The sequence below is a fragment of the Triturus cristatus genome, chromosome 8, assembly GCF_964204655.1.
Source record: "Triturus cristatus chromosome 8, aTriCri1.1, whole genome shotgun sequence".
In the NCBI taxonomy this organism is placed as follows: domain Eukaryota; kingdom Metazoa; phylum Chordata; class Amphibia; order Caudata; family Salamandridae; genus Triturus; species Triturus cristatus.
Genome location: NC_140591.1, coordinates 1,382,622,520 through 1,382,649,322, shown reverse-complemented (window position 1 = coordinate 1,382,649,322; position 26,803 = coordinate 1,382,622,520). Strand labels below are relative to the sequence as shown.

Here is a 26,803-nt window from a genome sequence, read left to right as displayed (position 1 = left end):
GCGGTTAGTTGACTCATCCAATCTTCGATGACTGGAGACTGCTTGCGTGGTGCAATTAGGAGGAATTCAGTTTTAAGAGCGTTGAGCTTCAGGTGGTTCTGTGTCAACCAGCTTTGTGTTTTCAGTAAGACTGAGTTGAGGGACCTGATGTCCTCAGGGGAGGCGACCTTCATGTACAGTTGGGTATCATCTGCGTACATGTGATGGTGAATACTGGATGATTTCAGGATTTCTGTTAAAGGCTCCATGAACAGGTTGAAGAGAGTGAGTGAGAGCGCAGATCCCTGTGGAACCCTGAGAGTGACCAGTGAGGGATGAGACAGGGACTGGTTCACCTTGAAGCTTTGGGTTCTATTGTGGAGAAATGAGAAGAACCAGTTTAGTACAGGCCCAGAGAGCCCTATCCTATGTTCCAAGAGGTCCATTAGGTTGTCGTGTTTAACAGTATCAAAAGCTGATGAGAGGTTGAGGAGGATCAATAGACAAGATTTGTTTTGATCTAGCAATCTTAGCGCATCGTCTACAATGTGAGTGAGAGCGGATTCTATGCTATGACCCTGGTGGAAACCGGATTGAAATTGGTCCAGGAGTCGGAATTGCTCAATGTGATCATAAAGCTGGACGTGCACGCATTTCTCCAGGAGCTTTGCCAACGTGGGGATGTTAGAAATTGGGGGGAAGTCATGTAGGGTAGAGGGATCTGCAGATGGTTTCTTTAGATTAGGGGTAATCTGCCCAGATTTTAGGCAGTCCGGAATAGCACCTTCCATTGACAATCTTCGTCGAGAGTGGGAGTAAGGAGGCTCTGATCTCAGAGAAGAAGTTCGATGGCAAGGAGTCATTGAAATGGTTAGATGGTTGCTAGAGTTTTGCGTATAGCACTTTCATCCAAAGTTTTGAAAATGCTCCAAGATGCATTCTTTTTTTGGGGGGGGGGCCAGATCTGCCCTCATCAGTCCTTGTGATACTGGTACTGATACTGGTTCATGCTGCTTTATTCATCCAAAAAGATTTGCAACACCCGAGGTACCTTTAGATGCTTCTAAAGTTCCATCAACGGGGGTGGTATTTTACCAAAAGACAAAATTTTAAACAACAACATGCAAAAGGTATTTTGACCAGAATATTGTAAAGTGAAGGGATGTTGGTCCTCAAGGTACTGAGATATGGAGTTAAGAATAGTAAATCTACACTTAGCAATTCAGCTAACGTCACGATTTTCTGAATGCTTTGGTCATAGTATTTTTGCGTGTCCATATTTTTGTGCTCCATATTCTGACATACACACAAAAGGCAGATAATGATTCATAGAATTGCCATCTGTGCACATTTTAGCCCAAATTAGGCACTTTCAACCATGGTGTCTATAGACATAGTGTGGATTTTCTACAGTCAGAGGTTTTAAGATTAGGAATTGGAACATCAGTGTTCCCACAGAGGGGTACGGCACTGGAACTGGAGTGAGCACACACAAAGTTCTAACTTTCTAGATATGCACCCAGATTCACTGCTGTGATTTCCACAGTAGTATGTAAATTGACTGCTAAACAATAGAGGTAAGCATCCATGTTTGGTGGAAATTTTCCTTCCCACCTCCAGAATTTCTGAAGACCTAGTGGAAGGAATTTCTCCGTATGGAAACATACATTATATTTGGAGAAAAACAAAACACATTTCAATAATGGTTAGTGTTTTAGATTGTGCATCTGTTCTTTGTGGGTGTTTCTATTATTCTGTTAAACACAGTACTCTATGGACACAAGTTGCAACATTTGTTTATCAGTTTTTGTTGAGAGAAGTACAAGTAGATGGTACGATCATTCAAGTACAGGAGGATACTCGTCAGGTAACAACAGAGGGGGGAATGTAAACAAGTCAGGGGACCGTCAACACCAGGTGACACCTGTGAGCCGAAACAAAAGAGAAACCAATGAAGGTAGCTTCTCACCAAGACTCCTGCTTCAGGGCATATCGCTTCCATTCTGTTGATGGCGTGTTTTACAAGCAAAAGATCTGGTAATCTAAACATTACACTAGTGGAGGGAGTAGGGGAGAGGTGGTGAAAGAAATGGGGGGGCAGTTCACAATCGGATTCCTTGCATTATCCAACCTGGGTACAATTACACTGGTTGCCGCATGTAGAGCCCCAGGCAGCCCCTATGCCGAGGAACCACTGAGGGCACACATCCACTCTACCGTCTATACAGCCGCACTGCATTACAGCATTAGTGAGTGCAATCAACAAATACCAGGTACCACAGAGCACAAGTCAATGATCGTCTTCCTCCAGTGCAGAGAATGGGCTTACACCCTTTCCAATTTGTTGGGTGCATCATTCATTGTGTAAGCGATCTGCTCGTGGAGTGCAATCCTGTGTATTTCCAGAAGCTGCTCATGTAATGTGAGGGTCGCGGCTTGCCGATGGTGATGGTAGGATACATAGCTTAGCTGCCTCTAGAGATGTGGCAAGCCATCGATGTGAGTGGACATCCAGATCACTTACTTCCACAGTGTAATGGAAAAACCCCAGAGGGGCTGACAGGGGACCCCTAAAGGAACTACAGCGGCAAATGTATTGCCACACCTCCTTCCAGTAGCACTGTAGGGTCGCACAGAACAGGAGGACATGATACAGGTTACAGGAGGTCCCAGCACACTTCCAGCAGCGGTCATGGGGCAAGAGATGAGCATGTTTTAATTTTTATGGGGTCCAGTACCAGTCGTGCAGGACCTTGAAGTATGAAAAAAATAATTTTGATTCCCTAAGGACTCTGTTATGATCGTGGAGTAGGGCCGCCCAGTCCCCTGGCATGTATTCTTTCCCTAAAAGCGACTGCCTCATCAACCTGGTCACTGTTAACGTAGGCAGCACTTAATTTGTGCTGGTGGGTTCCGGTGCTTGGCACTGGCACTTAATTGTCAGCACTGGTTCTAGTTACAGTCCACCACATGGTGGCATTGCCTTTTTTTTAAGATGAGCACAACAACCATGTTTATTAAGTCAATATATATTGAAAATGGATAATACCTGCCTCTAATGCCATTATTATAGCTTTGTGTAGCCTGAAATAGTCTGAATTGTCACACTTGTATGAGTGGGATGTATGTCGTTACAACGCACACTTTTACAACGCATGCACTTACAACGCATTTTTTACAACGCAACATCCACTACAACGCATTCCATTACATCGCAGGACACTACAACGCATTTTTAAAAACTACCTTTACAACGCATTCCATTACATTGCATACTACCTTTACAACGCATACCATTACAACGCATAATATTACATTGCATTTAAGGTAAGTATTGGATAGTATAGGGGTAAAAATTACTAATCTTACTCCAGGGGGTGCAACAGTAGAGTAATTGTTGGATAATATAGGGATAAAAATTACTATTCTTACTCCAGGGGGTGCAACAGTAGGGTAAGTGTTGGATGGTATAGGGGTAAAAATTACTATTCTTACTCCAGGGGGTGCAACAGTAGTGTAAGTGTTGGATAGTATAGGGGTAAAAATTTCTATTCTAACTCCAGGGGGTGCAACAGTAGGGCAAGTGTTGGATAGTATAGGGGTAAAAATTACTATTCTAACTCCAGGGGGTGCAACAGTAGGGTAAGTGTTGGATAGTATAGGGGTAAAAATTGCTATTCTAACTCCAGGGGATGCAACAGTAGGGTAAGTGTTGGATAGTATAGGGGTAAAAATTACTATTCTAACTCCAGGGGGTGCAACGGTAGGGTAAGTGTTGAATAGTATAGGGGTAAAAAATACTATTCTAACTCCAGGGGGTGCAACAGTAGTGTAAGTGTTGGATAGTATAGGGGTAAAAAATTACTATTCTAACTCCAAGGGGTGCAACAGTAGTGTAAGTGTTGGATAGTATAGGGGTACAAATTACTATTCTAACTCCAGGGGGTGCAACAGTAGGGTAAGTGTTGGATAGTATAGGGGTAAAAATTACTATTCTAACTCCAGGGGGTGCAACAGTAGTGTAAGTGTTGGATAGTATAGGGGTAAAAATTACTATTCTAACTCCAGGGGGTGCAACAGTAGGGTAAGTGTTGGATAGTGTAGGGGTTTTAATGTAATATTATGCGTTGTAATGGTATGCGTTGTAAAGGTAGTATGCGATGTAATGGAATGCGTTGTAAAGGTAGTTTTTAAAAATGCGTTGTAGTGTCCTGCGATGTAATGGAATGCGTTGTAGTGGATGTTGCGTTGTAAAAAATGCGTTGTAAGTGTAGTGCGTTGTAAAAGTTGCGTTGTAAAGGTTGTATACCGTATGAGTGCAATGGTTAGGTGTTATGTTAGTACTTTCTTATTTATTTTTAGTTATAAAAAAAAAAAATCTATTGCGCGAACATGACCACCGGGGGTATCAGAGTGCTTTACAGTATATAAGTCAGGGAAGGATACAAGGGGTATAAAACAGAGCAACCCAACACAGTAAAAACAATCTTAACAGTCTCATAAAGCACAGAACCCTAGGGAGCATTGGAAGCAAAGAGTCCAGACAAAAGTTTTTTAATTCATAGCATTTTTACTTCCTTGAGAAAGGAAGCATTGGGATAAAGTCAAAGTTGCGAACATTTACCGTATATCAGTTGCAAGCGGAATTAGGCGGAGGTAATAGAGGCCCGAGAGAACCACAAGACAGTCTTCATATATTCCGACTGGGAAGGATGTCATCTAGCAACTTGGAAGCTGGTAAAAGTTTCTTCATCAGTATCAATTTAACTTCCTTTTTGAAAAGGGCTGAGGAGAGATTCAACCTGACTTCAGGGGGTAAGGCGTTCCATTTCCTCGGGGCGATACCCGAGAAAGCTTGATTGTAAGGGTTTTTTGATGTTAAATTTTTGTGGTTTGAGCAGTAATGTGCTGGCACTTCTCGAGGATCTTGATCCAGCAGAGAGCTCCAACGTTTTAGTGAGGTACATTGGGGTATGGAAATTAATGGCTTTATGTGTCATACATGCAATTTTTAATTGTATCCTAGCTTCATAAGAGAGCCAATTTAGGGATATCAGCTTTGGTGTGATGTGAATGTGTCTTTTCGAGCCGTTATGAGACTTGCAGCAGAATCGAGGCTAGACCTGAGAGGGGCTGTCTTCACTCTAGGAAGGCCACAAAGGGTTGTGCTTCCATAATCAGGCTTAGAGATCACTAGGGCTTGCACCACAACCTTTATGTCACGTGAAGGGAGGAAAGGTTTTATTTTCCTTAAGAGACTGAGTTGGAAGTTTGCACCTTTGGTGAGTGTACTAATATGCTTCTGCATGTTCAGACTCTTGTCTAGCATTATTCCCAATGAGCTTGTGGAATCAATTATGTATGGCGCAAAGTTAAGTGCGGTTAGTTGACTCATCCAATCTTCGATGACTGGAGACTGCTTGCGTGGTGCAATTAGGAGGAATTCAGTTTTAAGAGCGTTGAGCTTCAGGTGGTTCTGTGTCAACCAGCTTTGTGTTTTCAGTAAGACTGAGTTGAGGGACCTGATGTCCTCAGGGGAGGCGACCTTCATGTACAGTTGGGTATCATCTGCGTACATGTGATGGTGAATACTGGATGATTTCAGGATTTCTGTTAAAGGCTCCATGAACAGGTTGAAGAGAGTGAGTGAGAGCGCAGATCCCTGTGGAACCCTGAGAGTGACCAGTGAGGGATGAGACAGGGACTGGTTCACCTTGAAGCTTTGGGTTCTATTGTGGAGAAATGAGAAGAACCAGTTTAGTACAGGCCCAGAGAGCCCTATCCTATGTTCCAAGAGGTCCATTAGGTTGTCGTGTTTAACAGTATCAAAAGCTGATGAGAGGTTGAGGAGGATCAATAGACAAGATTTGTTTTGATCTAGCAATCTTAGCGCATCGTCTACAATGTGAGTGAGAGCGGATTCTATGCTATGACCCTGGTGGAAACCGGATTGAAATTGGTCCAGGAGTCGGAATTGCTCAATGTGATCATAAAGCTGGACGTGCACGCATTTCTCCAGGAGCTTTGCCAACGTGGGGATGTTAGAAATTGGGGGGAAGTCATGTAGGGTAGAGGGATCTGCAGATGGTTTCTTTAGATTAGGGGTAATCTGCCCAGATTTTAGGCAGTCCGGAATAGCACCTTCCATTGACAATCTTCGTCGAGAGTGGGAGTAAGGAGGCTCTGATCTCAGAGAAGAAGTTCGATGGCAAGGAGTCATTGAAATGGTTAGATGGTTGCTAGAGTTTTGCGTATAGTACTTTCATCCAAAGTTTTGAAAATGCTCCAAGATGCATTCTTTTTTTGGGGGGGGGGGCCAGATCCGACTGTGCAGGACGTCATCCGACCAAATAGGAAGGAGGGTGTTAGGAGGTGCGATCGAAAGGTGCTCCAAGGCTGAACGTAGTTCAACTTCAATCTCAGTAGTCTTATCCGAGAAGAAGTCAGCGAATTCTTCGCAGTTAGGCTGCGGACCTAGCCTCAGTGAGGAAAGCTTAGGTTGACTGTTTGATTGAAGCTTGATGAGCTCGAACAGCTTTTTTGGACGGTTTTTGCATGCTCTAATTGGTTTCTGAAGAAGGTGGCTTTAGAGCATCTGATGCGTTTGTTATAGATATTTCTTACATATCTCAGCTGATTGAGATGTTCAAGGGAGGGAGAGGATCTTTAAGCTAGTCTCAGATTCGGTCTTTTAGTATTTAGACTATCGCTATACCAAGGTTTGGAGACTTTGGAGGACAGTTTTTTTAGCTGCAGAGGCGCCAGCTAGTCTAGAACACTTGTCATGGAACTGTAATAGTGGTCCATAAGGTCATGAATGTATGACATGTCCACTGGAGGGGGCAGGGTAATATCACAGAGAGCAGTCAGATCACGCAAGTTGATGTTTCCTAGACATCTTTTTCAGTGTCTGGGGTACTTAGGCTGGACTCTGTTAGCTCTCAAAGAATCTGAGATGAGGAAGGTGAGGCAGTGGTGGTCAGTCCAGTCACACAGGATGATAGATTCAAGGTGAATGAAGTTGAGCTTACCGGTGACTAGATCTAAGGTAGCTCCTTTAAGGTGAGCAGGGCTGTCACAAATTTGGATTAGGTTAATGTCTACCAGCAAGGACTTATCTTCCAATGGTGGTGCCAAGGACTATCATCGACAGCACTGACAGGGTATGGGTGGTGCAGGTTGCAGTGGCCTTCCGAGAAGGGCCCTGGCACTTCAATTGTTTTACAAAAAAAGCACTGAACATTGGTCTAGAGTTAGGGCCTGATGACAGTGCTATGAAGGCTCAAGACCATCCCCCCTATATCTACTCCAAGTTGGTATGCAATGGAGAATGGGGTAGTAAGTAGGTGGATAGAATGGGAGCTGGGTATGGTTTTAAGGTGGTGGGTGAACGAGCGATATTTCTACATGTTTGACTGAAGGAGACCAAAGTCCTCTCTGAGAGTTGGGAATGATTTGAGAGACACACCCGTAAACGTAGTCAATGTGCTTTATAACCTTCCTAGACCAGGAGGCCCTGTAGAACAGTATAATTTCTATGTGCAGTGCTACATTACACCACAAAAGAGCTTTACACTGTGGAGGAGCGTGAGGGCTATCCAATTATTTGTGCACTTTGTGCCATGACAGTGTTGTCACCCATAGAATCATATTCCTTGCAGAGGACCCTTGAGTGGATGTGAGATAAACCGGGAGAGTGAGGGCGGGGCTTCCTATAAGGTGGCGCTCTATTTGAACCCATAGCAGCAACTTCTTGGGGTCATTGAAGTAGGCAGCCAAGAGCGAAAGATAGAATGCTAGGCTGTACAATGTCATATATGACAGACGAAGTACCCTATATGCTGTTTATCCACAAATGGAAGGCACAGAACCTTGGTCTACATCTATTCCAAACATAGGAATGTATATCAACCTAAAAGACCATAAGACATGAACAGAGGATCCATAACAGGAACATTCCAAAGACATAGTTGATTCTGTGGGCCAGCATCATTTTAACTGTCTGCACATTCCCCAGAAAGAGAAATTCAAGTGCCACCATTTAGGAAAGTCCTGCCTCGAGCACTCTATCTAGAGACAGAGATTGTCTACCACCATGTGGGTGAGCCATCCATTGATTCAAATGCCCATGTATCTTAGTATTTTGGATACCCTTTTCATGTCACAGTCCTGTATACAGGCATTAGAGGTAAACCAGGGTATTGCTTCACATTTCGCCCAGTTGATCTTGTAACCAGAAAGGGGGAGACTGTATTATTGACAGACATTACTGCTGCAAGCTGGCTGGACCGTAAGAGTAAAATATAACCTGCGAATAGCACAGCCTTTATGTCCTGACAAGCCACTTGGATACTTTCAACTGGGGGTGAATGACATATGACTCGAGGCAGGGGTTTCAACGGCAGCACGAAGGGGATTGGTGACAGTGAACATCCCTGCCTGGTGCCGCAATTGATCCAGAACAAGTTTGATAAGAGGCTTCCACAATTGATGTCAGCTAAGGGAAAGCCAAAGAGAAGAGCAACTCTTAATGAAGTCCTCTCCCAGGCTCACTCCTTCCATAACCCGGAAGTGGTAAGGCCATTCTACCAGGTCAAATGCGTTCTTGGCATTGAGGGACAAGGCTATCTTGTCTTCTGGAATTTCCTTAACTTTCCAAAGTACATTAGCCAAGGTCCACAAATGATTATGAGAGATATGTTCCAGTATGAATCCCAACTGCGTCTGATGAATCAACTGCAGTATATATATTCTCTATCGGGTGGCCAGTATCTTTGCAATGATTTTAAGATACATGTTAATTAGAGAGATAGGGCAATAACGCACACACTACAGGGGATCTTTATTGTCTTTCGGGAGAAGGGTCATAGTAACCTTGTTAGCCAAGGTCCCTAATGAACCCTTCTCAAATGCCTCTTGATAGGCCTTTGATAGATGAGGGTCGGGAGAAGTTTCCCATATTTGTAGAACTCTATGGGGTAACCATCTTTCCCTGGGGATTAGCACATAGGTAGTGCCAAGATAGCCTCGGCTACTTCGTCTTCAGTGAATGCACCCTCCAGCAGTGTCCGTCCTTCTCCATTGAGGAAGGGGATACGCAACAGTCTTAAAAACTCATCAATCTATGTTAGAGTGGCTTGGGATTCCACTGTATAGCGAAAGGAGTACTATGTCGCAAATCTATTTGTGATATCCAGAGGATGGGTCAGTAAGGGACCTGCACATCATGGTTGGCATAATGATCATTTGTGATTCCTGTTGCCTTAGCTGTATGACCAGCAGTTGACCAGCCTTCTCCCCTTGATCATACCTGTGCCATTGCAGTTTAGCAAAATCCTTTTCATCGCTTTTCTTTAAAAGCGCATGAAGGTTTTGCTGGTTCTAGTTCCTTTAGTAGAGTCTCGGATGGCGACAGAGCATACCGAGAGGAAAAGGTGTGTACCTTCAGTACTAGGGACTCCAGGTCCATGAGTGCCTTGCATTCCGCTATGGCCAAGTCTCTCTTCAGCATCCCCCTAACAGCTGCATTCCTGACTGCCCAAAATGTTCTGTGTGAGGCAACAAAACCTGCATTGACCCTAAGGTAAGAGCAAATGTGTTGCTGAAGGTGTTCTTGTTGTTTAGGAGGTTTATGGGGCAATGGCCTTCATCCACCACCCAAGTGGGGGAAGCACAAATAGTCCCATGCCCAGGTCCAATCAGACTGCTCACATGTCTGAGATTACTGTATCAAGGATTGAGCAGCTTGTCAGATCCAAAATTAAGCAAACCCTGAAGGAGGAAGTAGTCAATGCGGGATTCAGTACCATGTAGGCAGGATAGAAAGTCATAGTTTTTGTCCCTGGGGTGTAACAGATATCATACATCTTGCAGGGCATGGTCACAGAACAGATCCTGAAGCAGGGCTCTGTCTGCATGATTAGAGAGGTGTGATCACCCAGTCATATTCAGGACCAGGTCTGGTGCCAAATTTCTGTCGCCTCCAAGGAGACCAGGCATACTTCCAAACCTAGTAAGATTCCAGGACAGTCATGGCAGGAAATGGGTTTTATTGTCATTGGGTGCAAGATGGTCTTGTTTAGGATACGGTATTTGGTGAAAAATCTACATCTGTCATCATCCGTCTTAGTTTGGATGGTTTTGCAGGGTAGCCTATGGCCAGTCAGGATATCCACCCTGCACTGCTTTGATGCATTTCAAGGTGGGGGGTAGCGTGTCCATTGGTCTGCGTGGCTCTGCTACTGCTGATGACATTGCCCCCCCCTTCACGTTTAAGTTTAAGTGATTTCTCATGGGACAGGGGTGCCTCCTGTATTAGTGCAACCTTCTTGGTGTGCAAGTAATGAAAGACTTTATTGTGCTTGATGTAATGGGACATCCCATTAACGTTCCAAGAGATGATCAAAAGAGGGTTTGATAAGTGTAAGATCTGTCAAAACACACTAGAATCAGGTAGGGGAGACCACCTGTCAGGTCTTGGCATGCTGTTCATCCAACAGTAGAGGGATATGTGAGGTGTCGCTTGATAAAGTGAAGGCTGGCTGTAAGGTGCCTCCTGTGAGATCTGTGGATAATGGGTGGATGAAACGATGTGTAATGATAAAGAGCAAGCTCTGACGAGTTCCAGAGGGGGAGTGGGAAAGTGGGGGTTGTAGAAAGACATGGTCAGGTGCAAGGGGAATGGGAGACAACAACACCCTTTTAGTCTAAAACTAACTCTTGCTCTGGCCGGCACTGGCATACCACCCTTCTCTTGGATACATGGCAGCCATTCACATGGGGGGACCTGACCATTGACTACCAAGGGCAAGCAGGGGCAGAGTGGTTGTGATAGACAGATCAGGAAGAGCCAGGGTCCCAGAGGCCTTGTACATGGTAGAGTGCGATATACAGAGAGAAAAGTGGGGGGGAATAGGCCAGTGAGGGAAGCAGGGGAGAGCTTCTCTGTGGCCCGTCAATAAAACCATATAGAACGTAAGACTGGGTGACAGACAGTGCTGCACGCACCATCTAGAGCAATAATTTGCACAGAGGGTATGTGTTGAAGAGAACAAGTAGAGTAGCATGATAAAACACCACAAGATACAACAACATCAAGGATACTCAGTCTTGCAGCAGGGAGCCCAATAGCTGACAACCATCTCCATCTGCCACTGGGCCTTGCTCCAGGAACGGCTTAGGGGAGGGAGTGACCTTGATTAGTTTCTGTCTCTATGGATTGCCTCCACCACTTGGATGAGTCCCACTCGATCTGATCCTCGATGGGTCAGTTCCAGTTGGCGATGGTACTACGATTGATGTCTCCAATGCTTCCCAGGTGCGGCTTTGCCCTCCTGCTCAGTAGGCAAAGGCATGGCAGTAGATAGGACAGTTTCCATATTGGAGTCATCCCACAAGTCTAGAAACACTTCCAGGACATCCGGGTCAAAGGAATTCTTAGTCTTTCCATCCATGGTCACAATCATTTGTGCCGTGTAAAGAGGTTATATTTAAGGTTCCAGCAGCAGAGACAGGGGCGGAGCACCAGGAACTTCTTGCATCTAATGTTGGTAGCAGAGGACTAATCAGTTGCGAAAGAGAGTCATTGGCCCATGAAGAGCAAAGGTTCCTTGGATCAGCGAGTGGCATGCAGGATGGCCCGTGTATGTTGATGGCACAATGCACAAGCTATTACTGGGCAAGGTACGAGCAGTTCTGGATGCAGTGTGCCCTCTGAAATTTTCGAGTTTTGTTGAAGTGAAGATCCAGTAGTTTGTGGAGCATGTCTCTCAAGAATTGTAGCATGTCCCCCTTTTCTGCATCTTCCGGTATGCTGTGAAGTTGTCATGATGCTATCTGCCTTCCAGGTCAGTAAGCTTGTGCTTCAGGAGTTCTATATCTCTGTCGCAGTCTGGGAGAGCTTCCCATTGGGATTTAATCCACTCCAGGCACTGATCTACTGTGTCTAGTTTGGTTTGAAAGGTTGATATGTCTTGTTTCGTAGTTTTCATCTCATCTGTGAAGACAGTCATCTTTGTGTCCATGACTCTAAGGGTGGTACCAATAGCTGTGATTTTTTTCAGGAAGGACTCTGTTTTACCATAGTCTGCTTTTAACTTTTTATGCAAGCTTGATACATTGCAATTGTGTTTTGCAGTTTCCTTGTTTACATTCTCGGCCATAAAAATAAGAAAGGCATATAGTCATTTAGAAAATTTAGTTCACGAGCTTGACTAATATGCTTCTGTTGTATCTTATGTCAAGAAAGGATAATTCCCAGAGTGCAGTTGTATCTCCATATGATGCTTGCTTGTGACCAGAAGTTTATCAATCTTTTTTTACTAACTATTGTACTGCATTTTAATTTTCAAATATATTATTATATTTTTTTATTCTATGTATCTTTTATGGATTTTTAATTAGAATATATATTTTTTTAATTGACTCCATTGAGAGGTCCGATTGGGTGGCTGTATTCAAAGTCATGGTCAATTTAGCATGCACCACTGCCTCACACCCTCATCAACCGATGCTCCAACAAGGAACCAAGGGTACTGCTCTGGAACCCGCACACCTAGCTACTCCAGAGTCTCCTCCCCATATCTTCGAGGGGTGTCTCACTACATCACCTACCACAAAATCATCTCCCTCCTGGACCATGAGAGAATGCAGTGAGGTGAGGAAGATGTCTGTGCTGCTCTCCGGAACGCCATCCAGGAGAAGGGACAGGTTCTCTCAGGGAGCAGTATGGGGGCAGAAGCGTTGCGCAATAGAAGACTGGTTGACACAGGCCTGGTGTTCTCTCTCCTAGATTTTTATGCTCCAGGGGGTAGTCAGTAACAGTATAAGGGGATTCTCCCTCAAATGGGAACTGCCACTCCGTTGCCTTCCTGTAAAATCAGAAAATTTAGACCATGGCCACTGCTGCCCCAAGACACACAACCCTGCCTACAGTCGGAGATGCGATGTGTCTCCAGGGCAGGCTTTCCTTCATGGCCACTCTGAACGTGATATGATGTGGCCCCCACTAAGGAGGTGGGGCATGAAGCTGCCCAAGTGCTTCTCCACCAGACTCCTCGAGCCCTATTACTGCCTCCTCCCGGGGCAGGGTAAAAAGTTCTCCCTGCGCTTCTCTTCTTTGCTACGCAGTTCTAAGTGCTGATTCTGTGTTGGGTGGGTCCCCAGAGTTGACCACACAACTCTGTTCAAGCCCTTGTCATTGGTCATCCAGCCAGCCACTGGGCCCCTAGGCTGTGGCAGGGCCCCTCTCTGCTCCGCTTTCGGCTTGGCGTTGGAAACTAAACCATAAGCTGGAAAGGGTTCAGGCAGCACTGGTGCTGTGGCGCAGCTTCAGCAGGGAGTGGCCTTCTTGTAGGCTTCCTTGCTCTGCCTCCCCATATGTAAATCTAGGATAGAATCCCATGAAGCGAAGATGTTTGAAATGCTTATTGATTATATGTGAATCAGTACCTTAATGCTGAAATAAACCGCAACACATAGTGAAGTGTATGTGCCCGATTCACAAAGATTGCCACAAGAATCTGTGATTTACTCTAGTAGCACTCCCGGCTTACTCCTGAGTACCAGGCGTAAGCCTGAAGTACTCCTGGCATACCACTTGCTTACGCAAAAAAGAAATTGATGTACGGAATGCTGGGCAATGCAAACATTCACCCCATCACAAGGATCTTGGTTTAATCCATCATTCTGTTGCTCACCACACCACCCCAGTTTGGACCTAGCCATATGCAAATCAGTCTTGACCCTGTTCCTTATGGGAACAGTCCAGCTTGAACTGCCAAGCCAGGTCCTCCCTGGACCGGAAACAAGCATTCTGGGACCGGTTTCAGGGCATCATCCTTCATCAGCCAGGTTAGCTTGAATCCAGTGGTGTAGTGAGCACGGGACCTACGTCTGGGCATACCCTTCCCACTTAGGGCAACATATGCAAAAGAAACAATTGATGGACAGAATGCTGGACATTGCAAACATTCACCCCTGTCACAAGGATCTGGGTTTATTCCATCATTCTTTTGCTCACCACACCACCCCAGTTTGGACCCAGCCATATGCAAATGAGTCTTAACACTGTGCCTCATGGGAACAGTCCAGACCGAACAATTGATGGACGGAATACCACTTGCTTACTCCTGGAATTCCAGAGTTCATCAGGCACTATAAAAGTCACAGCACAATATTTGTAAATCAGGCCCATAGCATTCTCAGAGCTAGTGTGTTAATATGGACCATCTACTGCAAGGTGGTCAGATATTTAAATTGCCCCACTTACATTGTGACGTGAGTTAAACACAAATTTCGAATACCAGTTCCGTGGAAAAGAGTAAAATTCCAGCATGACAATTTTTAGCAATTCAGATATGTTTGGAATTACTGATTTATTCAGATCACATTTATTTAACAGACTCTACCTTTGATGTTTCTATCACTAAGGTCATCAGAGTTTGCTTAACTAAATGAAAATGACACAAACTCGGATTTATTAATTTCCCCAAGGTACAGTTGAAACACAGAGGCATGAAATAAAAGATGGCAAAGGTACCCTAGGGATGAAGGGTTTTAAATTGTGTGTACATATGTCTTGTTGCTAATCTTGCACATCTAGATGTGCAGGTACAGATTGGATTTTAATTGGAAAGTTAACTTCTGATAAATGATCCAAAGTCTCTAAAATGGATATTTTGCAGCTGCAGCACAGGCATTGGTATTTAATGTGTGAGCGGAGTGTAGAAAGGGGCGTAATTTGGCAGCGGGAGAATCAAATGGCTTTTTGGTACTGTAGACCTTTTGCATAGCTTATCAATCTTTCATTGTGTCAGTGAGTCCAAGTGAGAATGTGCGTGCTTTTTTGTGGAGACTTTTATCTAAGCACTTGAGCTTCCTGGAATTTAATAGATGCTGTATGCTGAATTGTATGCTGCAAAAACATGCTCAACAGTTTGAGGGACATCCAACTATCCAATCTCATAACCTAGTCAGTGGGGGCTGGTACGGCTTGCGGGTGGCAGGGCTGGCGCAAGTGGGGGAGGCTGTGCCGGGGGGTACATGGTTCGCAATGAAAAAAGATATTTTAAACTTACCTTGCCACCGGCCCCCCTTCTCTGCTTCTGCTTTCCTGCGACCGACTCCGGGAACAGAAAGCACAGTCAGACTCCCCTGACCAAACACAACGCTGCAATGCAGCAGTTGTGATTGGTCTGAGTGCCGTTACACAGTGCTTAGCCAGGGGCTGGAGGGGTGGACATGTTCTCCATGCAGGCTGTAATGAAGCCTGCATGGAGAACAGGGAAAGTGCGCATGATTGTTTTGAGTGGCCCTGTAGTCATTGCACACTTAGGACCACTCCTTCCCTGCTCTGCAGCCCCACCCCATCAGGCAAGCTGCCAAAGCAGAAGGACAAAATAAAATGAGGATAACATTAGTTATTATAATTATTATTATTATTTTTCCTCTCTTTTGCTGCTGCAGAGTAGTGCGGCGACACTCCTCCGCCTTAGCGGAGGAGCAGCAACTGAACCTAGTACTGCTTAAGTAGATGCAAACATTCTAGAATTTAACTCTCACAGACGGCTTGGAGCAGATGCCATCCTACTAACCCATGCTCAACCTGTCCTTGACCCGTGCTCAACAACCTTTCAAATAGGTAATTCCCGGTTTTGTGAAGGTAATGCTTGGATTATTGTTGAGTAATCTCTTCACTTCAGGTCTGTATCCAAGCCTAATGTTTACATTATGATGTGTGTCCACATCCTAGAGACAAGCACGCTGCTGTCTACCTAAAAGAAAAAGTCTCAATTCAGCTCCCCCCAGGTGTCACAATAAACTAGCACTTCCACCCAGAAACATGCTGGGCTAAGTACTCAAGGAGCCCAACAGACTGCCATCAAAGCTGGGAACCCCAAAGATCAGACTGGAGGTTTGGAAGGACTGGGATGAGGAAGAAGAATCAGATTAATGAGAATGCCAGCAAAAAACTGAGCTGTTGTTATAACATGGGTTAACCCAGTCACCCTCAGAATCTTGGATTATGGATAGTATATATCCTGGGGATTCTGTCTGGGATATTATTGTCAAGGCAAGTTGATACGCCTCGAGAGGCTCTACCATAGTCCCCTGCGCACACAGTAAACGAGAGGGTGAATGTACACCAAACTGTGTAAAACAGAATCTATTTCTGCCATTCAAACATAATAAATATATAGGTGTTACTAAAAGTGAACAATATCAGTGCAGTTCTTGTGAAGGCAAAATGATACAATACAACTGTGTCTCAGCAGGACATCACAGAGGAAGTAACCGGCCTCATGGAGCCCTGTTTGGCTGCAGCTTGCAGCCTTGTCCCACTGAAGGAATCCGAGCTCCACAAAAATGACTGCGTCTGATTTAGAAGTTGGTGGACAGGAATTTGCTTCATCAGGGGGAGGAGTGAAGTACCCTGAGCACCCGTCTGCCAAATCTTAAAATGTCCTCCAGCCTAGTGGAAATCTCTTGCAAGTACAGGAACCTCCACCATGGCGGTTCTTGTAAATACACTGAAAGTTTGACAGACAGCTCAGCCAACATGATGGAGCCAGATGTCAAAGTTTCAATGCTTTTTTAAATTTTTAAAGGATAATACCAAAGCAGGAATTTATTTCTGAAAATAAATAAAATCACTGACCCCATCACCATGGTAGTATATTCCCATGGTGTGAGGGTCATTTTACTCTTTTCACTGTCCAGTAACAAACAGAGAACAGTTGCCACTTCTCTGCCCACTATAAATAGGGTGGTGGGCAAACTGCAAAACCTCCTACGACCCTTACTCTGTTGGGCCGTCAGAGATGTATGTCAGCAGCAGAGATGGAGTAGTCACGATGACGGCATACTGAATGTCCGCCTGATTCCAACTGAGGTGGGAAAACCTTCAGTTTGATGGAGATGGTACTATGTCGCTGTTGTGAAGGAATACCCTGTCTTCCAAATACTAACTTGGCCCTAAATCCAAACATAGTAAAGGAATGCAGATGCAGGGCCATAATCTCTGCGTATCCCTTTAAGACCTTGGACAGTAGCTTTATTAATAGCTACATAGCCTGATACGTATATTACAGTCATTGCACTTAACACTGGACAGTGCCTTGGCAATAGTAGCTTATTTGATTAGTTTTAGACGGAATTATATTTAGATATCAATTTAGTTAATCTAACATTGGAAAATCACCAAAGGTATTACAGGGAGTTCAGATATTAGGAAAGATGAGTGAATGAAAGGTCAGGGTGGGGAAATTAGGCTCTAATCTTCACCATGAGTAGATCTGTAATGATTTAACAACTACTGTAAGTTAATAGTCCTACAAAAGATTCTTCAGTGCATATTTATAAATTCTGAATTATTAAATATACTAATGTCAAATTCGGATATGACGAATAAGATGAAAGTCAAAAGTAAAAGAAAAACATGTATTACAGTCTTTAGGGATAGGATGACTCCAGGTGCTGAATACATAAAAAGTCATCATAATCTTACAGCTAGAGGTTAACAGGTGGGATTTTAACATTTTAAAGCAGTTCACAAGGTGGATCGGCCTTCTCTGGACAACAAGAACATTATTCCAGAGGTGAGATCAATAGCCCCCGATCGTGGAAAATTGGAAGGTAGCTTGGGAGCAAAGCCTTTGATTAATGGTTGGTGGAAACCTGAAGTCATACCACAACATAAACTTATGGTTGATCCTGCACCAGAGCGTGAGTTTAAAATGAAGCATATGTATTGGAGGGTAATTCTACCAGAGACTGGGGGGCAGTGATGCCTACATCCAGCTTAATTGACCTAAACTCACTTCTGCAGACAAACGATACGGTAATTGGTCACATTATGGCCATAATGAAGTGTGTTGAGATTAGTAAAGATGCTCTTGGCACATCTCATTTTAGGCCCTCATTCTTATTGATGTTTTAATTCCTATGAGCAAACTCTAAATCTGGATTACAACCCAGGTGCAATATGCACACTTCGGGGGGTTTTCATCACACGTCTTTTGTCAAGTACAACCTGGTGCAAATCATGCAGATAAAGAGCATGCATTTGGAGTTTGCACTTCTCAGGCTGGCAAATAACACGCACTATAATCATTTAGCATTTAAAATGTGCTATCACCATTTGAGGTTGTTTAAACGTAAATGGGCTGCAAATTTTGGACCTAGTACTCTCAAGGCAGTGTTAAAGGGGTGCTTAATTTGTGCCTAGGATCATGCGCGAAGTGTGGGCCACTCTCAATCAAGAACTTGGTCTATAGCAGGACGAGAAGCCATTTTTGCAAACTGGGGTATTTCACGCTTGTACAGGGCAAGGTACATTAGCTTTATGTGATCAGTTCTTCAAAAAAGCGCAATAAGAAGTAGACAGAGGGATGGGACTTTGGGCCTGGCCCTTTTAGCCCCTTCAGCCACCGACTCTCATATGTTTGTCATAGTCTCCTTTGCTTTGATGAGCTCTCCATCACAATCATTACATTTCCCGGATGACTACATTGTCCCATTTGTTTTTCCATTAGACTTTGGTGATAAGACGTCAAATAGCCCTTTTGTTAGACTGCAGACGGAATAATATCTTTAGATTACTGAGAGCAAGTGTGTGTTCCTTGATTTATTTACTTTGCTGACACAAAGACATTTAAATGCTTGATGTATTGCTTTTTCATTAGAAAATGCTTCTTGTTCGTGTAGGTTAGCCTGTCTTAGAATCACAGTTCAGTTCTCTAATCACCCAGTTGTTCATTAATTTGTTTTACTTTGCTGTCTTATTAATAAGATGCTAGATTTATGGCTTTTTTGTGTGCAGAGTAAACACGTGCACACAGGCTCTCTTAAATATGCAACAAAATACTGCCCTCTGTCAAAAAGTGTTTGCTCTGAAATATTTCGCTATGTATATATTTTTTCAAAGATCTGTTTTTATTTTCTACAAACAAAGTAGAACAGAGGTCCACATTGACACAGCGTTAAGCCTACAACCCATTTAGGGCCGGCCGCGTTTCATCCAAGGCTCTCCAAAAATATGTGAAGGCATCAAAAGACAGTTTAAAACACAGCATGTCGCCTACAACCCCTGGTGGGCCGGCCGAGTAACAGAACATATGTAGCAGTATTAGAGTGTTCTGCGAAGTGTCGGGACCTTTTCGGTGTAACAACAAGAACAATAAGAACACAGGCAAGAGGCCCATCCATAGCGGATAGTAGAGACTAGACAGAGAAGGGCCAGAAGAGGAGAGGGGAAACGAAAAAGGAAGTATACATCAACAAAAGCGGCTAGGAAGATGGACGGGAATACGCGCGCAACAGAGCATGGTGTTAGGAGTGCATATCTTGGAACTTGCCGTAGGGGGCGTCTCCCAGGGCTGATCTGGTTACGCAAGGAGCCTATTGGGATCCAACGGGAGTATGGCATCTTCAAAAAGTCGTAATGCTCTAAGCTTGGAGGGTAGATAACGCGCATGTTCTATTTTACAGAGGTAATGGATTAAGGGTCGCCAAACAGCAGTAAAGCGGGTGTCACGTGATTGCATCTGCGCTGTAAAAAGTTCCATAGTTATCACATGCCATAAGCGCGTGTACCAAGCAGTTATTGGGGGAGGTTCCATTTTTTCCCAGTACAACGCTATAATTTGTTTAGCCGCCCCAAGCATATGAAGTGCTATAGTCCAATCGCTGCGGGTAAGTGCTTTCAGGTTGGTAGGCTTAAGGCCCAAGAGAATCGTGGTGGCAGACTCAGGCAGGGGAAAGCCCAATACCTCCTTGATATGACTAAGGACTTTCTTCAAGAGCAGGGTCAAGAGCGGACACGCCCACCAAATATGAATGAAATCCCCAGAAGCATCCGAACACTCCAGCACAATGGGGACAGGGCAGGGAACATTTTGTGCAGTCGAGTAGGCGTATAATACCATTGCGTCATAATTTTATATGCATTTTCCTTCTGCGGGATGCTGCGATAGACCCTAGGGATATCTCGCCAAATGCGATTCCATTGTATTGACGTGATTTCCGTGGTTGACGTTGATTGCCATTGGTGCTGATATGAGTGTGGGGTTAGTATTGGAGGGTGCTGTAGGATCTGGTATGTGCGAGAAATAAGGCCCTTCGATTCATAGAAAAAAACGGACCAGCCGTTCAAAAGGAGTGAATGGACGGACAGCGGCCTGTTGCATCTCAGGTGAGGACACCCAATGTTGCAGCTGTGCATATTGTAGCCTTGCGTTCAGCGGGAGACAAAAGTCCTCCCGACACCGGGCAAATGTCTTAAGTGTTCCCCCCTCATACAAATCTCCAATCACTCTGCATCCCCCCTGTAGCCAATTGCCGAATGTTTATGGGTGGAGGGCTGGAGGAAATAGTGGGTTACCTGCAATAGGAGTATGGGGGAGGGAAAAGTCGTTAATCCCTTACGCACTGCAACCTTGTCCCATATATCCAGAACCGTTTTAGTAGGTACTGCGATATAAGCACTGCGTGAGCGCGCTGTACGATGGTGCCACGCAAGGTCCCAGATGGAGCATCCAGTTACCGTCCTTTTCGCTTTCAATGGCTATCCACTCCGAAACAAAGCGGAGATGCGAGGCCCAATAATAGTCCAAAAGGTTAGGGCACGCTAGTCCCCCTCTGTCTCGCAGCGACATGAGGGTCTTGGGAGAAAATCACAGCCTACGTCCGCCCCAGATGAAGCGAATGAGATCTAGCTGGAGGCCCTGTATTTGGTGCTGCGGAATAGGGGTGGGGAGACATTGAAATAAATATAAGATTTTAGGGAGTATCGACATTTTCACGGCATTAAGCCTACCCAACCAGGAAAGCGTTAGGTTTTTCCAACCCCATAAGTCTTCCAGAACAGTTCACCTGCATTGTCGCCAATTTACCTGGGTCCATGTGTCCAAGGTTGGAGTCAATTGAAGTCCTAAGTACCTGATATGTTCCGTGGCACATTGATAAGGAGCAAGCATTTTCAAGATTGGTATCTCTTCTGTCGGGATCATGAGGTTCAGAGCCTAAGATTTGCAATGATTAATTTTAAGGCCTGAAGCTTGCTCAAAAGACTGTAATAGGACGTGAAGCGCCAGAAGGGATGTATGTGGATGCGATATGGTGAGGATGAGATCATCCGCGAAGAGCGCAACCTTGTTCTGCCTGCCACCAAGAGAAATCCCATGTATGTCTGCATTCTGCCTGATCATCTCTGCTAAGGGCTCTACCACCAGGGCAAACAACAGAGGTGACAAGGGACAACCCTGCCGTATACCTCTAGAAAGGGTCTGTAAGTTGTCCATTAACCCGAACCCTAGCTTGCGGGGATAGATAAGGGGCCATGATCATAGAGATCATATTCCGGCCCAGTCCGACCTTTTGCAGCACCGTGCGAAGAAAGCCCCAGTCCACCCGATCAAGCGCCTTCTCCGCGTCAAGCGAGAAAAGGCAGGCTGGAATATTCCAGTGCTGTGCTTTCCCCACCAGATGCGTGATTCTACACACATTGTCCGCCCCTTGCCTATTGCGGATGAAGCCAACTTGATCCGGCTCCACAAGGCCAGGCATGTGGGGATCGAAGCGTCTGGCAAGCATTTTGGTGTAAATTTTGAGGTCCGTGTTCAACAAAGCGATGGGGCAATATGATGCACACAACGTGGTATCCTTTCCCGGCTTGGGGATAAGAGCTATTTCAGCCATACCCATGGAGGGCGACGGCCCCTCCGTGTCCGAGAAGGAATTATATAGTCGCAGAAGGTGTGGCTGAGTTGTGGTAGGAACATACGGTAAAAGACCAGTGGCAGGCCATCTTGGCCTGGCGTCTTCCCGAGAGGGAGATCTTTCAATGCTGCCATCAGTTCCTCCGCTGTGAGAGGGTCTTCTGCTATGTATATTTTTAAGGTCTACGTCTTACAAAATAACCGTCACCTTCTGACTCCTTTTTCAACATGCCCTTCTTTAAGGGTACAGGTTACCTCTGTTATTGCAATCTTTTAAGGCAAGGGATCCTACTCCCAGCTTTCATATTGTTGTAGCCCATGATGTTGCTTCATTGTTGGATTTTTTTTCCTAGGCAGTTGGGGGCACCACGCGCAGACTCATCCAGCTATTACCAAATATTTGCATAGCAAATAAGCCAGAGAGTTTGGCTTTTGCCAGTGCTTGTTTTGTTTTTATTTTTGTTTTCTTAGGGTGTTCCTAGTGGTACTTCAATATGTACTTGCAGTTTCCTTGGTGCACTGAAGGCAGTTTTAAGGGAACCTTTCGATTGTGAGTGGTCTATTTATCTAATTATACTGTCCAGTGTGCTCCATAGTCTCTTTTGTGAGATGAGTGCAACACCAACACCTCCTTTCAAATGAGATGCAGAGTTTTTTGTTGTTGTTATTTATTTCTTCAGCATTGAACTAGCTTTTATGTCTAGTGTTAACCAGACCTGTTTTCCCCAAAAGCTTTTTAAAATCATAAATACATATTCGTACATACATAGAAGAACTTATAGTCAGCCCTCTTCATCTATTGGTCTGGTGGACTGTCATTCATCGTTAGTTCCCTCACACCGCAATGTGCAGCTTAGGTCAGTGATTCTTCCGACTCTCATTATGGTCCACTCATAATGAGGTTCGTGAGACTAAGTTTTCTGTTTGTTCATATTTATTTTTTTACATTTTTTTGCCCGGGTTCTGGAGCTCCACACAGACTGCTACTAGCCTACTTGCCCACCTTAGTATATGGGGCATCCTGTAGTTTCTAATTATTTTACCATTCCAAAATGGCCATTGGCCATCTTGGAATAGTATACTAGCAAGAAAGTATGCCAAAAACATTCCAGATGGCCTCCCATCTGTGCGCCTGCATACACATAGGTAGGTATGCATGGAGGACCATCTTAGAATGGTTTTAAAAGGCTACTTAAAAAATACTACATCACCAACTGTGAGGTATATGATGGTTTTCTTTTATTTATATTTATACTTTAAGGGGCATATGTATCAAGACACTGTTTTGCGAGTCCTTAATAGCAAATTTTAGCAATCCGCTATTAAGGACTTGCAAAAGACAATGTATGTAGGATTCGCAATATTAATTGTGATTCCTACATATTCCTTAATTGCGAATCGCAAATTACGATTTGCAATCAAGGAATACCTTCCCAATCATTCTAGAGGCCCAAAGGAATGAATGGGAAGACATTCACAATTTGCGAGTTCCCATCAGGTACTCGCAGATTGCGAATGCAATTTCAAGGGTGCAAGGGTGTCAAAAGGACACCCTGTTGCACCCGTGAAATATGCATGTGTGCACATGTGGCGCACATACATGCCCTGAGGGCATGTATGTGCGCCACATGGCAATTTCAAAAATGCAAAAAGTTAATTTTTCTAGGAAGTCGCAAATTACCACCAACTTGAAGTTGGTGGTAATCTGCGATTTCTTAAGGTAAATTTGCACAACTAGGGTGCTTCCAGAATTGCATTTAAGGAATCGCAATTTGCGATTCCTTAAATGCATTTGCAAAATAGGGAATCACAAATTTTGCCATTCCCTATTTCACGATGGACTTTTGGGATGATACATCCCAAAATGCTTTTTCCCGTTCGCAAACGGGCCGATTCTAAGAATCGGCCTGTTTGCAAACGGGAAAAGTGCTTCATACATCTGCCCCTAAGCTTTGAACATAATTGTTACGATGGTTTTATTATGTTTGTATGTGTTTGATAAAACATTGTTTTCAAAATAACCCCACCTTTTTGACTGATTGCTAATTTCCTTTTAATTGAACTAATAAGAGTTCCCAATAAAAAGAAAATGAACAAGTGTAAAAACATAATGTAAAAAATAATTTAAAAGGAACTTCTTCTTTTCTTCATAGACAGAAGCTGCACTTATGTATGATGCTGTTTACATGGTAGCAGCAGCCTCCCAGCGTGCCTTGCAAATTACCGTCAGTTCTCTACAGTGTCACAGACACAAGCCATGGCGGTTCGGACCACGGTTTATGAACCTAATAAAAGAAGTAAGTTAAAGCTGTTTGCTGATGGTCACCGTATTCATGCTTTTTCCTTATGACCTCAAACACTTTAAGTACTCTTTTTCTTTACTCCAATTTCCACTCGATTCCTTTTAAAAAGCTGTTACTGCAGCAGGGTTTGGTTTCCAGATTTAACAGTTCTCAGACCATTCTTATTGTAATTGTATTTATGTACCACTTACTTCCCCTGACGAGGTGTCAAAGCATTTTGTGGCGGTAGCACGCTACTCTTAAACCCAAAAGGATTAGTGGTGGATTAGTATAGAGAAATATGAGTTAAATTGAGCGGTGGACATGAGTCTGATAGTTGTATTGAATAGGATAATGGAGGGATAGAAGAGGGACGAGTCTAGAACGAGGTTTTTGGGAGATCGTAGTAGCAAGATGTGGTTTGTGATGAATAAAACGGAGAGATGGAGGAGGGAAGAGTCTCTATAAAGGGATTAGGGAGATCATAGTAGTAAAATAAGGTTTGGGATGAGTCAAAGGAGGGATACATGAGGGAAGAATTTAGAAAGTGGTGTTTGGGAGATCATAGCAGTAAAATGTGTTTTGGGGTGAGCCGAGGAGGGATAGAGTAGGAGAGAGTCTAGAAAGGGTTATTTTGGAGATCATAGTAGTAGAATGAGGTTTGGGATGAGTTAGAGAGTGGAGGTAAAGTATATATTGAGAGAGGTATACGGTGAGACAGTGTAAATGTTTTTTTAATGTTAGTTATTATCTTTCTTCTGCAGCAGGAGTAAAGTAATATTAGACCATTGACTACACAGAAAGGGTATATATGTATACGGATGTCTGAGAAGAATGCTATATTGAGATTTAAAGTTGTATTGTGTTTAATCAGACATTCAAGTGTTGCTGTACTTGAAGCTAATTTATTTGTGTATTTTTTATGACTCATTGTTTTTAATCTGTTCCTCAATATTTCAATAGTGAAGCACTTCTAGATAAAATAGTTATGATAATATTTACATATTGTAATAGAGAAATACAACAAAACCCATAAGTAGCTAATTAAATAACCTGTGTAAAAATTATGCAGTGACCTACAAACATGTTAAGCATAGAATAATAGATTTATATATTTAACCATAAGTAATATATATATATATATATATATATATATATATATATATATATATATATATATATATATATATATATATATGTATTTCAAAAAAGGTTGCCCAAGGTGGAGAGGCCACACCCGAGGAGGTAAACACACAAATGCTGCCGGCGGTTAGAAAGCAAGCTTGACACACCCCATTCCGCTAGCTTGCCAAACGCGTTTCGGGGGTCATCTCGCCCTTGATCACTGGCTGCACTACAAGAGGACAAAGACAAGGTAATGTCGTGCACCTGTTTTTATTTCAAAGTAGTAGTCCCGCCCACATGGGCTCTCCACCTTGGGCAACCTTTTTTGAAATATTAAGCGGCCAGCCTGGTCGCGGGGAGGCCCCGCCGCTTTCTCATGGCGGATCTGCGCTGCTTAACACCACAAGCGGCGATTGGACTGAGGAGGGCCTTAGCTGCAGGTACATATTGGTTGGATGGCAGCTTGTGTATATATCCCTTTCCACCCACTTGGGAGAGACATTTTCGCTACCAAAGGACTTTTGCACCCACAGCGGTTTGCGCCTGGAGTCCGGCAGGAACTGCTAAGACCACAATGCCTTGCCAGAGCCCATGTGGGCGGGACTACTACTTTGGCAAGCTAGCGGAATGGGGTGTGTCAAGCTTGCTTTCTAACCGCCGGCAGCATTTGTGTGTTTACCTCCTCGGGTGTGGCCTCTCCACCTTGGGCAACCTTTTTTGAAATATATATATGTATATATATATATATAAATAAATTTGCTAATTGTAGCACAGCTACTTGCAAACTGCATCATAAATAGTTATCGTTTTAATGTTAGCTGCCTTCATTATTAAAGGATATGTTATAGTCTGCGAGTACTTAGTGCCAAACCTGTGCCATGCATTTTCTCAAAAACCATACTTTACCAGTCTGCAAGAGCTACGAGAAACCAAATATATACATCATTAGTACTAAGTTAGGAAACTTTACTACTACCAAATGCCTTCTGTGAAAACCAAAAGTAGTAAGTTTAACCAAAAGTAGTAAGTTTAACCAAAAGTAGTAAGTGCCTTCTGTGAATACCAAAAGTAGTAAGTTTAGGATTCTGTCTCAGATTAGTTCTGTGAATCGGGCCCTAAGTTAATAGTTAGAACAGCAATCTTGTTCAAAGTCATTACGGCAGTTCCAGGTTTTTGAACCTTTCGTTGATTTAAAGGTAATTTTGATGGAAAAATTGTGTCCATATGTCCACATGTCAGCAATTCTTTACTGTGCCAGGTGTTTGGAGCTAACTACTAAAACACAATTAGCTCAAAAACATTGGTTGCTTATTGCCTTGTTTGGTGGCCTGACGGGGGGTGAGGAGTGAAAAGTAATTCTCTACGGGACTCCTCATTTGAAGAGTGAGGAGAAAAGAGAATTCTCTGTTGGCAAAAAGAGTAGAGACAAACATGCCCTACCAGGTAAGGAACAGACAACAAAGTCATGGAAGGAATGCTTGAATTGATCTCAGACACTGGTGATTACTCAGAAACATATATCGGTCCATTGTTTGTGCCCACTACATCACTCTAGACAGAGACTAGCCAAATGTTAACCTGTCTTGGCCCTGCTCCAGTAGGATCAGTCTAGGCTGAACTCCTAGGCCAGGACCTATTGTTTTTGTGACTCTAGTGATTGCCAGTGGGTGAGATTAATTCATGCATTCTTTTCATAGTTTT

The 26,803-nt window shown here is 43.8% G+C and overlaps 1 protein-coding gene across 3 annotated transcripts in view; it reads left to right on the top strand.

The window, feature by feature from the left end:
* GRIK1 (glutamate ionotropic receptor kainate type subunit 1) overlaps nt 1–26,803 on the top strand; it is a 968,246-nt gene that overhangs the window by 641,033 nt on the left and 300,410 nt on the right. For all 3 annotated transcript variants that reach the window (XM_085623097.1, XM_085623095.1, XM_085623096.1), the window contains exon 7: nt 23,849–23,992. In XM_085623097.1, coding sequence (XP_085479223.1) covers nt 23,849–23,992 — 144 coding nt within the window. The remainder of the gene's footprint in view (nt 1–23,848; nt 23,993–26,803) is intronic.